The following is a 12,860-nucleotide window of genomic DNA, read 5'->3' as shown; positions in this document are numbered from 1 at the left end:
TCCAGCTTCTAAACTGCAGAAACCCTACTTCACACTAGATTCTATGACCTGGACAGATACAGGGTGGGAGGAAGGTGCAGAGAGGTAACTTGCTTAACTTACATAGCAGGTAAATAGCAAAGCAGGGAAGAACTCAGACCCAGTCTTCTGAAAGAAGACTCTTTTTTGAGCCCCAGTCCTGTGCCTTAGCCCTTCAAACTTGCCTTTCTTTATCCTTTTGTATTGTGTGTGTCAAGATAGATCTTTGGTTGCAATGGGTCCTAAATACCTTAAAAAGGAAAAGAGAAGTGCTGTTTGTCGTCCTATATTGACAATACTCAAGGACTACATACAGAAGATGTATTTACATCAAATTACTGAAGGTGTTAGGACCAACATGGTCCTCAGTCCTTCAGTTTGTAGAGAGATTTTCACACACATTCAAAAATAAAAATCTGACATTTTAAAATCTGATTTTAAAGAGTGCCATTTAAAAATAGCTTTTAACCATTAAAACTTCAGTAAGAACATATGCCTAGATGTGTTTCCTGGGATATACTTATTTGGTGGGTGCCAAAAAGAACATACCCACATATTGTACCCAAACCATGTCTCTTTGTTCAACTACACATTTTGTCTCTTGTTCCACTATGTAGATGTATACAGTAGATCCTATAATTTAGATAGGTAGCAAGTCATTTTTTTCCAGTTGTAATACCACTAAAGTGACACACATTATAAAGCCAACATAGCAAAACTATGACAAGACTAAATAACCATCTGAGTTCAGACATCATCATAAATCATTACTTTTTGAGCACTGCTCAACACTAGATGGATAATGTTTCTGAAAAGATAAGGTTTCTTCCCTAAAAAAGGGATCATTTTGTTTTGGGATCAACCAATGCTGGTATGAATGAAGGTTCCACAATGAACTGTCAAACAATTACTATGTCTCATCTGAATCTCCTGAAATAAAAACAGCTTCAAAAACGGACAGCCCTAAATTTCTACATTGTACATACATGTTACTATTACATTAACTCCAATGCCTTATTATATAGCACATAATTCATGGTTACTGCATGAAACAACTTGAAATTTCATGATGTGGGCATTAACTATGTGTAACACCAAACAATCTTGCACTAGAACTGTTTTAATGTAATTGTTAAATTAGTAAAATATGAAGCAGTGTGTTTACATAATCCTGAGAACATATGTGAAGTTCCACTGTGAGGTATGCTTTTCAGAGCTGTACTTTCTAGAAAGCATGTGCAGTTTTAAGGTAGCAGCATGGAGAGTAACAGAAAGGCTGACAGACTTGCTGGACTCAAGGGATTTTAATGATGATGGATATCCAAGTCTATAGTGCCATCCACTTGAAGATAGAATCTGAAGAGGCCCTACCTTTCTGTTGGAGATTGGTAATGCTGATTTCAAAGTTTGAAGCCCTGTAATACACCAGGTGCAAACCGAAATGATTGCTTATTCAAATACATATATTTGAGATATTGTAGCTGAAGCACTGAATTAAAGTTGACTGTTTCCATTTAAAGAGCCTTTTTCAGTCACTTATAACTTTGCCAAACTTTCAGGGTGAAATTTTCCAGTTTGAGTGTCAGTGCAAAAATGGTTAAGCCTTTTTTGAATAAGAACTTAATGAAAATAAGCAAATTTGTCTTGATTTTAAAAAACTGATTTTTGTGGACAGTTCTAGTACCTCAGGGGAAAGAGGCAGAAACTTGAAGTTAGTCCCAAGGTTAGACTTGCTGTGCTTTTTGGTAGTCCAATGAAAGTTCTTTTTGATTTCACTACTTTATACAAAAATGAATGCATACATGATTTTTTTCCTTTTAATTTTAGATAGGAATTTATGAAGTATCATACCAGTTAAAATATCTTCTGCTATTTCTAACTTACATGAAGAAATTTTATGTCAAGAACACTAGTTCTCACTGAGGACTAAATCTATAGCAAAGGTGAGGTAAAGAAAAAAGTTTCAGTTACCAGCTGCAAGAAGTAAGTCTGATAGAATAAAAAGTGGGTTTTGTTAACTATTTAAAGTATTTCAAAACTGGTCAAATGGAGTTTTATCAAACTTCTCAAGATATATTTACTTCTGTACTGAGATCCACCAGAGATTTCAGATCCAACGGTAATATCTGGGGAAGTTTTAAGTGCTTGAGAACTAAGGCTCAGAATGATAGTCTCTCTTCTATTATATCGTTTTACCAGCAGCACTACAGCTATAACAAAATCTACCAACAAAGGCTCCCACTTGTATGCAATGCTCACTCTAGGCAAAATAAGAATTATTAAACCATAAAGTAAAATGCTTCTTTACCTGTCAAGTTGAAATTTGGTGCGATTGTGCTGTCAGCTAAAGTAAACCATATTAGGCCAAGACTCATACACATTGCAGCAGACACATCTGCAATATTATAACGTTTTCCTATACAAAAATACAAACAAAAAAAAATAACGCCATGTAATAGTCTTAATTTTAACTCCCCTTTATTTAGGGGGGAATGGCAGACAAAGGAGAAAAATTCGCATTCAGTATGCCACCAAAACACGGAACCAATGTTCTCCCTCCCAATATCTGAGTAGAAGCCCTGGCTGCAACTCTCTATGACAGCAGTTCTCAAACATTTTCATAGTACATACCACATCTCCATTGAGAAATCTTGTGGGCAATAGCTGTTACCATTCACAATGGCACAGGCCACATCTCCTCCCCTAAAGTGATTACACATCTCTTTGGCAACTACAGTAACTCCCCACTTAACGTCCTCTCACTTAACGTTAGTCCCTGCTTATGTCTTATGTCCCTGCTCCATTACAGAACATGCTCGTTTAAAGTTGTGCAATGCTCCGCTATAATGTCGTTTGGCTGTCTGCTTTGTCCACTGCGGGCAGCCCCCAAAACAGCTCCCCTACGCCCCCCACAGCGCCTCCCGCCTGCTCCCCCCCGCCTCCTGCCAGCGGCAATCAGCTGGTTTGCGGCGTTCAGGAGGCTGGGGGGAGGGGGAGGAGCAAGGATGCGGCACGCAGGCTCCCCCTCCCTTCCCTGCCTCCTGAATGCCGCAGGAGGTGAGGGGAGCCAGGGGGAAGGTGCTGAGGCAGGAGGCGCTGGGGGGAGGGGGCTGCCAGCCTGTTTAATACCTCTATTAAATTACTTGTTTAAAATGTACATAATGCCTTTTGTCTGGCAAAAAAAAATTCCCTGGAACCTAATCCCTCCCCCAATTTACATTAATTCTTACGGGGAAATTGGATTCGCTTAACATCGTTTTGCTTAAAGTTGCATTTTTCAGGACCATAACTACAACGTTAAGTGAGGAGTTACTATACAACAATTACTTACATGGAAAAATAGATTTACAGATGTATTTTAGTTATCTTTAATCTAATATCACAGAGGGGAAAAAAGGAGAGCCAGTACCATCTGGTCAGACAGCTATCTGTAGAGCACCAGCAAAGGCTCAAACACTATTTCACTAGGAGGGTGCTGAAGCACTGGAATGGGTTACCTAGGGAGGTGGAGGAATCTCCATCGTTAGAGGTTTTTAAGGCCCGGCTTGACAAAGCCTTGGCTGGGATAATTTAGTTGGGGTTGGTCCTGCTTTGAGCAGGGGGTTGGACTAGATGACCTCCTGAGGTCTCTTCCAACCCTGATATTCTATGAGTTTATGATTTGGGAACTGTTGCTCTAGAACTTAGCAATGCAGCCAGCTCTATTTTTGGGGGTCCTGAGAATAGCATTTGAATAACATATTCCATTCCTTCCCAAGGGGCTATGTGTACCATGTAAGCTGCCAGAAAAAAAATTGTTTAAACCCTACATTTTAAACTATGTTCTCAGCTTTCAAGAACCTAGCACTATATAATCCAAAGGCATTATAAAAACATTACCTACAGAGACCTGAAAGCTCCAAATTTAAATGACAAGATGATTTAATCGTGCGACAGACCTGAGCTGTTAATTGCACATACAATATTTACTTTTTAGTATAAATTTGCATATTTGATGTTCTTCTTTAAAAACTGTTTTTTATTATTATTGCTTCAGTCTCAATACTGAAAAGTGTAAATGTTCCACAGTAACTACAAGACAGAACTACAGTAATAGGAATATTACATTCTGGGCACAGTTCTGTAGTCCTTTGCCATGTGGAGAATCTTAGGGTACATCTATACTGTGAGTGCCAGCAAGTGTCAGGGCCTGAGTCAACAGATTTGGGTTTGAATAACAGCACTAAAAATAGTTGTGCAGAAACCTCCCCGCTAGCCTTCAGAGCCTGAGCCACAACATCTACACAGTTGTTTTAGTACCATAGTATAAGCCTGAATCTGTTGACTCAGGCTTGCTGGCGCTTGCTGTACAGATGTACCCTTACTAACTTTGAGTAGCAACAAATCTACAGATACAAGTGAGAATTTTTCATTCTATATTATGATTATTAAAATATTGAAATATGCTGTGTATTTTATTTACATGCTCAGAGTTATGAGCTTCAGTCAGATTCATCATCCAGAACCTCTTCTGGTATATCATAGCATTAAATACAATTTTAGAGGCTAATCCTGTATTCTCTGAGCAACCCAAACCAGAGCTGGTTGGGAATTTCATTTTTTTGGGGGTCAAAATTGTTGATTTGTTGAAACCGAAACTTTCTGCAGGAAAAGGTCTCTTTTCACAAATTTCCCATTCCAAAAGATTTTTGAAATTTGTCAAAATATCCTATTTAGACATTTTCAACATGAGAAGTTCTGTTTTTTGGGTTCAAAATTACATTGTTTAGAAATTTAAGTTAATTTATAGTAAAATATTTTGTTTGAAAAGGTCAATATTGAAATAAACCATTTTGATCCAAGACGTATTTTATGGGCATTCCCCCCTGGACAGGAAAACTGTTTCCTGCCCAGCTCTAATGGAAGTTTTGGGTAAAGTCAATGGAATACAGGATTTGGCCCTTATGTGGTTATCTTCTAATAAGAAAAAACATTTAATAGTAAGAACAGTGCATACCTTGTATAAAGACTCCTCCTATCATAACAGGAATCAGTTTACAGCACTTAAAGATGACCTGAGTAGGATAATTCAGATATCCTAGGGAGGTATTTGATAAACCCATAGTCCCTACAGTTAGAAATGCTATTATCATGTAGGTCTTGCCTGGGATTCTGCAAAATATAAATGTATGAATCTTGGTATTATGAGCATGTTGTATTTTTAATAGGTGAGACTTTCATACTGGAAGAAAGGATACACTAATAATAGAACTGGTTGAAAAATGGGTCAAACTTTCACTAAAATTTCATCTCGTCACTGAAATTAACAATTACTATAAAAACTGTTGAAGTTTTCCATATTTTCAACTGGGTCTAATGAATAATGTTTAGTCTTCTATAGTACCTTCTATTTAAAGATTACAAAGTATATTACAACTGTTAAAGGATTTAACACAGCCCGTCAGGAATTTTCCCTATTTCACAGAAAAGAAATAGTCACAAAGGGGTTAAGAGTAGCAGCTGTGTTAGTCTGTATGGGGGCGGGGGAGAGGGGAGTTAAGTGACTTATAAAAGAACACACTGGAAGCTGGGAACAATATCATGTCTCCTGAATCTGTTTGTTCTTTAACTACCTTTCTCTCATGACTGTGTAACAATTCTTCTACCAACCACCTCCATTTTTAGTTGCTTGTAACTTTTTGAAATCTGTTTGATTATGAATTTCTTTGTGAAGTTTCAACAAAAAGCTCTCTCATTTCTGTGTGTGCAGAAAATGGGGAAAAAATACATACCCTGTTTCTAAAGTAATTCTGGTGCATTTTTATAACTCTGAAGAAATGGATGAAGACAGAAAGTTGAGATTTGGCCTTGAAATACCCTAACTGAGAAGTATTGAGAACTTTGAATATTGTGGTGAATACTGCTTTTGATCTGGTGCGTTATCACCTGCTGACAATTACACTTTGTACATGCACATTTTAAACCATTACAGCACTAAATTTGAAGTGAGCACCTAAAGGCCATGCTGCACATACACATGCAGCTAACTTAGCTGCATACAAAAAATTCAGTAAAGGGGAGCAGTGAATAAGGAGTAGTCTTGCTGGAACTCTTGCCTTATTCACAATATATTCTGTACCATAATTATACGGACATTCTACCAGTTTTTACAGGTGGTTACTTTTTTTGTCAAAGATATTATTCTCTCTTTAAAAATAAGCATAACAAATTAATAGTTCTGTGTAACCTGATAAATCTGACTTCATTTTAGAAATACCTCTAATTTAGAATGTCAGCATTTAAAATATAATGCATGTTTAACTGAAAAGTGTACCGTGAACAAAAATTTTTATAGGATCTCAGCTGAGGATCACTATTCGTGGGAAGAATTGGGGAGGAAAATAACTCCTGTTTAATTTTAAAAGTAAAAAAGTGGACTGTTCTGAGCTGTGTGTGTGTACACGCGCCAAATTTGGAGACTCAGTTCAGTCAGAAAATTGTGAAACAGATTTCAGTTCTGCTTTAAGTGCAAATTTCAACATAACTAACTATGGAGTCACTATCAATGCTTCCATAAATCATATTTCATAAATTATTGGAAATAATTTGTGTAATGTGCATCTGAAAAAAATGAAAAATACAATGAAAAAAATTAAAGGTAAGCTAAATGAAAGGGGCTGGCCTAAACAGCTGCATCTCCAACCAACCTCAAAGTTCCTAAGGTCCTGATCCCATAGAGACTTACGCATCTGCTTAGCTTTAAGCATTGTGTGTTCTCCCACTGCCTTCAATAGGACTACTTACAGTTCTTTTTTGCAGCATCAAGACCTAAACCTGAAACACTAGCCTTTTGCTTACATAGTATAGTACATACAATACAATACTAATGTACTTGTTCTGCAACCTCTGAAATAAATATATAAGCACAATAACATGGTATATTAACCTGTACACTCAAATATGTAGCATCATATTCTGATATTCATTAACACGGGCGTGTCAATTTAAAAGGTTCCTAAAAAAGCATCAAGAATTAATAAAACTTTTCAACGTGAGAGTGTGTGTGTGTATTTTTTAAGTCAACCATTGGTGCTTGTGTTCCATTTCACTATTACAACAGAAGTCAGGCATAATAAATAGGAACGAAGGACACGAGTATATGGTTGAAAACAAATAGTGATGTATATCTTAAATTGCAAATCCACTCTTCAAATCATACTACATTTTATCTTATCACTATCCATACAAATCTACTCAATTATCTGTGAAATAACAGCAAATATTCATACACAAATTATGAAAGTCAGATTTATCAAACTGATTGCTTCATCAAAACTTTCTAACTTAGCATAACTTAAATGCGTTAAAGGATACATCACTTAAAAATACATACCGTCTCCTTTTATCCTGAATAAGCTGCAGTTCTATTAGTCCAAAAATGGAATAAAATCCAAATTGCACTAAAGTAAGGTACCAACCAAAGGGCTTAAAACCCTCCACTGAAAATATCAGTTCCTATAAAAACAAAAACCACACACATACTAACTGTTAAATAAAACTTAATTAGCAGACCTATTTTCTCAGTGTGAATATGCAATTCTCATGCTTTTAAGTTACAAAGCAATAAGTAGAGAGGACATGCAGTATACATAACTTCCAACTATTGGAGAGGCAGCATTTAAAGACTGAAAAAAGAGGGCCACATTTATTGCTGGTGTCATTCCACTGAATTAAAGTAATTCATCAGTGATTGGCATTTGGCCCATAAACATTCATCTCAAATTAGAGAGAGCTTCATGGCTGCTTTTAACTTGGTTTTCAATTCATTTTACTCAGTATTTGACTGTTTCTAGACAGCACTCTCAAATGACTCATAAAAGATTAAGTACACATTGTTAACATTAACTTAGTAAATTCGTCTTTTAAATGGTAATTCTAATTTCTTAGGAATCTACAGACATTTAAAACAAGAGAGTCATATGTTATGGAAAAACATACACACTGTCGAAAGAATTATGCAGATGCATCCATTTTAGCCAGAGCTGGCAGCAAGACTGATAGTTAAGACTGATACCTTCCATTATAAGACCCTGTTTTCAATTACTAATAACTTTGCCAAATTTAACTATTTGGGCTGCAACTTTCCATGTCAGGTGTTGCCTCAGACTGTTTTTAAGTTTCAGCAAAAGTTTTCCTATCATCTCTGAGCATAAGGTTGGGGAAAATGTTTTGCCAGTGTTTAAAAAACCCCAAAACTATTATTTTGGTGAAAAGCTCTAACACCTCCACACTTTGGAGCAGGAATTAAAAATATACAGTCAGTTTAGGGCCAGGAGGGACCACCAGATCATCTGTCTGACCTAGAGTATATCAGAGGCCACCTACACCATCCCCAGCACCTGCATACTAAATCCCACAACTGAAATGAGACCAAAGTATTATAGCCTATAAAACACTAGACTATTATGTGCCACAGGCGGAAACCAGAGGGACAAGGGAGCAAAAAGACTTGAGCCCCCCATAATGGCAGGGAAATGAAGTAAGATATAGGAGATAATCCTGGCAAGTAACCCAAACCCCCACACTGCAGGGGACAGCAAGAGACCCCTAAGGTCACTGCCAATCTGACCTGGGGAAAAATTCCTTCCCAACCCCACATATGGCAACCAGTGAGACCCTGAGCATATGAACAAGAACCAGCCAGGCAAGCACTTAAGAGAGAAGGGTTGGTGTCACCTCAGAGCCCAGTTTCAGCTTGCCCAATGTCCTATCTCCAGCTGTGGCCATTCCTGATCCTTCAGAGGAAGGAGATTTAACAAACAAAAGACCCTCCTCCCTGGAGTCAGGTTGGCAGATGGAGGACAAGAGCAGAAAGGTATGTAACCACTAGCGAACATTCATCTACAGAAGCTGGAACAAAACCCAGGATACAGGAGTCATAAAATTCCTCTGCTGTCCAGAAAACAGCCGTGAAGCCCACTGGCACAGCATGCATCTCATCCCACTCTAGTGAATGTGCAGAAAGGATAAGAGTCTAGTAATAGTTAGCTGAGATGGCAGAAGTCCATATTGTAGACCTAAAGGTTTCAACCCTGATGTTGACCCATGTGGAGGTCATTATGGTCCCATACAATGTAACTTTTGTTTTTTCAATTTGTTTTTGTAAAAACTTTTTAAAAAAATCACATAAAAATGTTTACATTAAAGATGCAAAGTCATGCACTCAAAAGATAAGGAAAGAAAAGAATTAAGGTAGTACAAGCAACCTTAGTTAGGTCCTCTTCTGTAGATGCATTATGATATAGTTTTTAATTATATGGTCATGTACTATTTTTTCCCCAACTTCGGTGTTTGACTTTGTGATCTTAATGTTTTTTTAATGTAGTTTTTTTTTTTAAATGTATAGATTAGGACAGATTTTTAGACCAATCAAGCTACACATTCTGCAATATTGTTCAACAAAATAAACAGAGGTACTAGCATAAAACACAAAGACAGGATTTACCTGTAAATATCCATAGATTAGATAAAACATAAAAACTCCAGAAACACAAATAAAAAACTGAGTGGGTTTGTTAAATTTGCTGAGATTCACGCCGAGAACGATTATGTCATCTACTGATTTGATATGAGGTGACATGGCTTGCGATTTGGAAGGTATGCTGATCGAAATATATTTCCTTGAGGAGTTGAATTTCAGATCCATGTTTCCTAGTTTGCTGCATTCAGTGTCAATGGAATCTTCTCCTTTTTCTTCCTCTCTCTTTTTGTGTTCTTTGTTTGGAAGCTGAAAGAAACCGTAAAAGTGAGAGAGGCCACATGAGTATGGAATTCCAAACTTAAAACAGTATACAAAATGAAACTTAATAAAATTGCTTCACACAAAAAATTGCACATGGAAATATTTTCTAACTCAACTTCAATACTTCATGGGAATTCCTAAAAATCACAACAGTGCAGTACATGCGTCTCCCCTATGATACTACTTCCTGCATAACAGATCTAATGCAAGAGGTAGACTCAGTGATAACATTATGGCACTAGTGCTAAGAATTAGTGCATGAGTACTTTATAAGGAGGCTTGGTCTACACTTGCAAATGCTGTTGGCACACCCCTGACCAATGTAGCTATGCTGATATAGCGGTGTCTACACTCGGGATTATGTTGACGGAAGAATGCTTCCCTTACCTAGCTACTGTCGTTTGGGGAGGTGGTGTTTCTGCACTGAAAAAAAACCCTTCTGTCAGTGTAGGTTGTATGTACACTATGGGGCTATGTTAGTATAGCCTCTGTAGTTCAGACATACACAGAGGCCTGGTCTACACTACGAGTTTATTTCGAATTTAGCAGCGTTAAACCGAATTAACCCTGCACCTGTCCACACAACGAAGCCCTTTATTTCGATATAAAGGGCTCTTAATATCGATATCTGTACTCCACCCTGACGAGGGGAGTAGCGCTGAAATCGGTATTGTCATTTCGAATTAGGGTTAGTGTGGCTGCAATTCAACGGTATTGGCCTCTGGGAGCTATCCCACAATGCACCATTGTGACTGCTCTGGACAGCAATCTGAACTCGGATGCACTGGCCAGGTAGACAGGATAAGTCCCGCGAACTTTTGAATTTCATTTCCTGTTTGCCCAATGTGGAGCGCTGATCAGCACAGGTGACCATGCAGTCCCAGAATCAAAAAAGAGCTCCAGCATGGACCGTATGGGAGATACTGAATCTGATCTCTGTATGGGGAGATGAATCTGTTCTAGTAGAACTCCGTTCCAATAGATGAAATGCCAAAACATTTGAAAAAATCTCCAAGGCTATGAGGGACAGAGGCCACAACAGGAACTCGACACAGTGCTGCTTGAAACTTAAGGAGCTGAGACAAGCTTACCAGAAAGCCAAAGAATGAAATGGACGCTCACGGAGGGAGGGGCGACTGATGACTGTATCTATTCCACAGTTCCCACACTCTCCGAAAACCATATGAATTCCTGGCCGAGCTCCCAAACCCTGAAGGGTCAAAAACATTGTCGCGGGTGGTTCAGGGTATATGTCGTCTCTCTCCCACCCTCCCTTAAAGCAAAAGGAAAAAAATCCTCTCGCCTTTTTCAATGTCACTGTATGTCTACTGGATGCTGCTGGCAGACGTGGTGCTGCAGCGCTACACAGCAGCATCCCCTTCCTTTCCCTTGCCTGGCGGACGGCAGATGGCGCAGTATGACGGCTATCCATCATCGTCGTCCCGTGAGTGCTCCTGGCTGGCCTCGGTGAGGTTGGCCGGGGGCGCTGAGCAAAAATGGGAATGACTCCCGGTCATTCTTTTCTTTAAGTTTTGTCTCCTGGAGATTCACTCCTGCCTAGAATATCATAGCAGCTGGAGGCTGCCCTCCCCTCCCCACTTTAATCTCTGCTTGCAGAGGCAATAGTCAGTATTGTTTCTTATTCATGCATTCTTTATTACTTCATCACACAAATGGGGGGATAACTGCCACGGTAGCCCAGGAGGGGTGGGGAAGGAGGGAAGCAACGGGTGGCATTGTTGCAGGGGCACCCCTTAGAATGGCATGCAGCTCATCATTTCTGCAGGATGTCTGGGGCTCTGACCCGGAGCGGCCGTTTGCCTCTCTGGTTCTTTAGTAGGCTTGCCTGATATTCTAGGCAGGACTGACTCTCCCTTTAGACAAAACTTAAAGAAGAGAATGACCTGCGGAGTCATTCCCAATTTTGTCTATGCGCCCCGGGCCGACCTCACTGAGGCCAGCCAGGAGCACCCATGACAGCAGCAGACGGTACAGTATAGCTGGTAACCGTCTTTGCTAACTTGCAAAAGGCAAGGGGATGCTGCTATGTAGCGCTGCAGTACCGCGTCTGTTAGCAACATCCAGTAGACATACGGTGACAGTGAAAAAAGGCTGAACGGGCTCCATGGTTGCCGTGCTATGGCGTCTGCCCGGGCAATCCAGGGAAAAGGGCGCAAAATAATTGTCTGCCGTTGCTTTCACGGAGGGAGGACTGAGTGATGACATTTACCCAGAATCACCAGCGACACTGTTTTTGCCCCATCGTGCATTGGTATCTCAACCCAGAATTCCAATGGGCGGGGAAGACTGCGGGAACTATGGGATAGCTACCCACAGTGCAATGCTCTGGAAATCGACGCTAGCCTCAGTACATGGACGCACATCGCCGAACTAAGGTGCTTAGTGTGGCCGCATGCACTCGACTTTATACAATCTGTTTCCAAAAATCGGTTTCTGTAAAATCGGAATAATCCCGTAGTGTAGACATACCCAGAGATGGAAAACCTGATCTGGACAAATATTAAATCTGACTTTTTATTAGTATATTTTACTACTTTTCTGAAACACAAAAAAACACCCTTTAAAATCCTTCAAAAATAGTTTGCTTAAAGTGGGGCTTGGTCCTTCTATTGCGTACAGAAAGCAATGGTGCACAAACCTGTCACATCAGTGTCACAGTGCTATGGTTAAGCATTCAGCACAAGGCCAAACCCAGCCCTCTTATACCAATGTTCACTGGCATGAAAACAGACTATGTTGCCATGGGATGATCCCATTACTTCTATCACACTGAAAGTACTGGTGCAGAGGTACTATGATTATGGCCAGGCTACTTTATTTGCATGGCATGGTGTACCACACTCAATACATCCATTTCTAAATGCAGAGCCTAACTGTGAAAGTGGAACAAATCTTCCCCTCTACCCTTTGTTTCCAACTCTCACTTTTGCTTGAGATTACCTGTTGGATGTTCAGGAAAAAGGGTGTGCAGACTAGGAAAAAAAATCTTACTGACTGTCCAGGAACACCAAGGTCTCAAATCTGGTCACATGACAAGAAT

The 12,860-nt window shown here is 39.4% G+C and overlaps 1 protein-coding gene across 6 annotated transcripts in view; it reads right to left on the bottom strand.

Annotated features, from left to right (window-relative positions):
- Positions 1-12,860, bottom strand: part of SLC35B3 (solute carrier family 35 member B3) — a 35,284-nt gene that overhangs the window by 16,345 nt on the left and 6,079 nt on the right. For 5 of the 6 annotated variants that reach the window (XM_045007489.1, XM_045007488.1, XM_045007486.1 and 2 more), the window contains 4 exons: positions 9,503-9,784; positions 7,391-7,512; positions 5,015-5,169; positions 2,327-2,434 (listed from right to left, as the gene is read on the bottom strand). In XM_045007489.1, coding sequence (XP_044863424.1) covers positions 2,327-2,434; positions 5,015-5,169; positions 7,391-7,512; positions 9,503-9,703 — 586 coding nt within the window. In that variant the 5' untranslated portion in view covers positions 9,704-9,784. Of the gene's footprint in view, positions 1-2,326; positions 2,435-5,014; positions 5,170-7,390; positions 7,513-9,502; positions 9,785-10,890; positions 10,910-12,860 lie in introns of those variants that run through there. The other variant, XM_045007490.1, reaches the window with a different exon arrangement.

The sequence above is a fragment of the Mauremys mutica genome, chromosome 2, assembly GCF_020497125.1.
Source record: "Mauremys mutica isolate MM-2020 ecotype Southern chromosome 2, ASM2049712v1, whole genome shotgun sequence".
NCBI lineage: Eukaryota > Metazoa > Chordata > Testudines > Geoemydidae > Mauremys > Mauremys mutica.
Note: the sequence above shows the minus strand (reverse complement) of the source record. Positions and strands in the feature narration are given on the sequence as shown.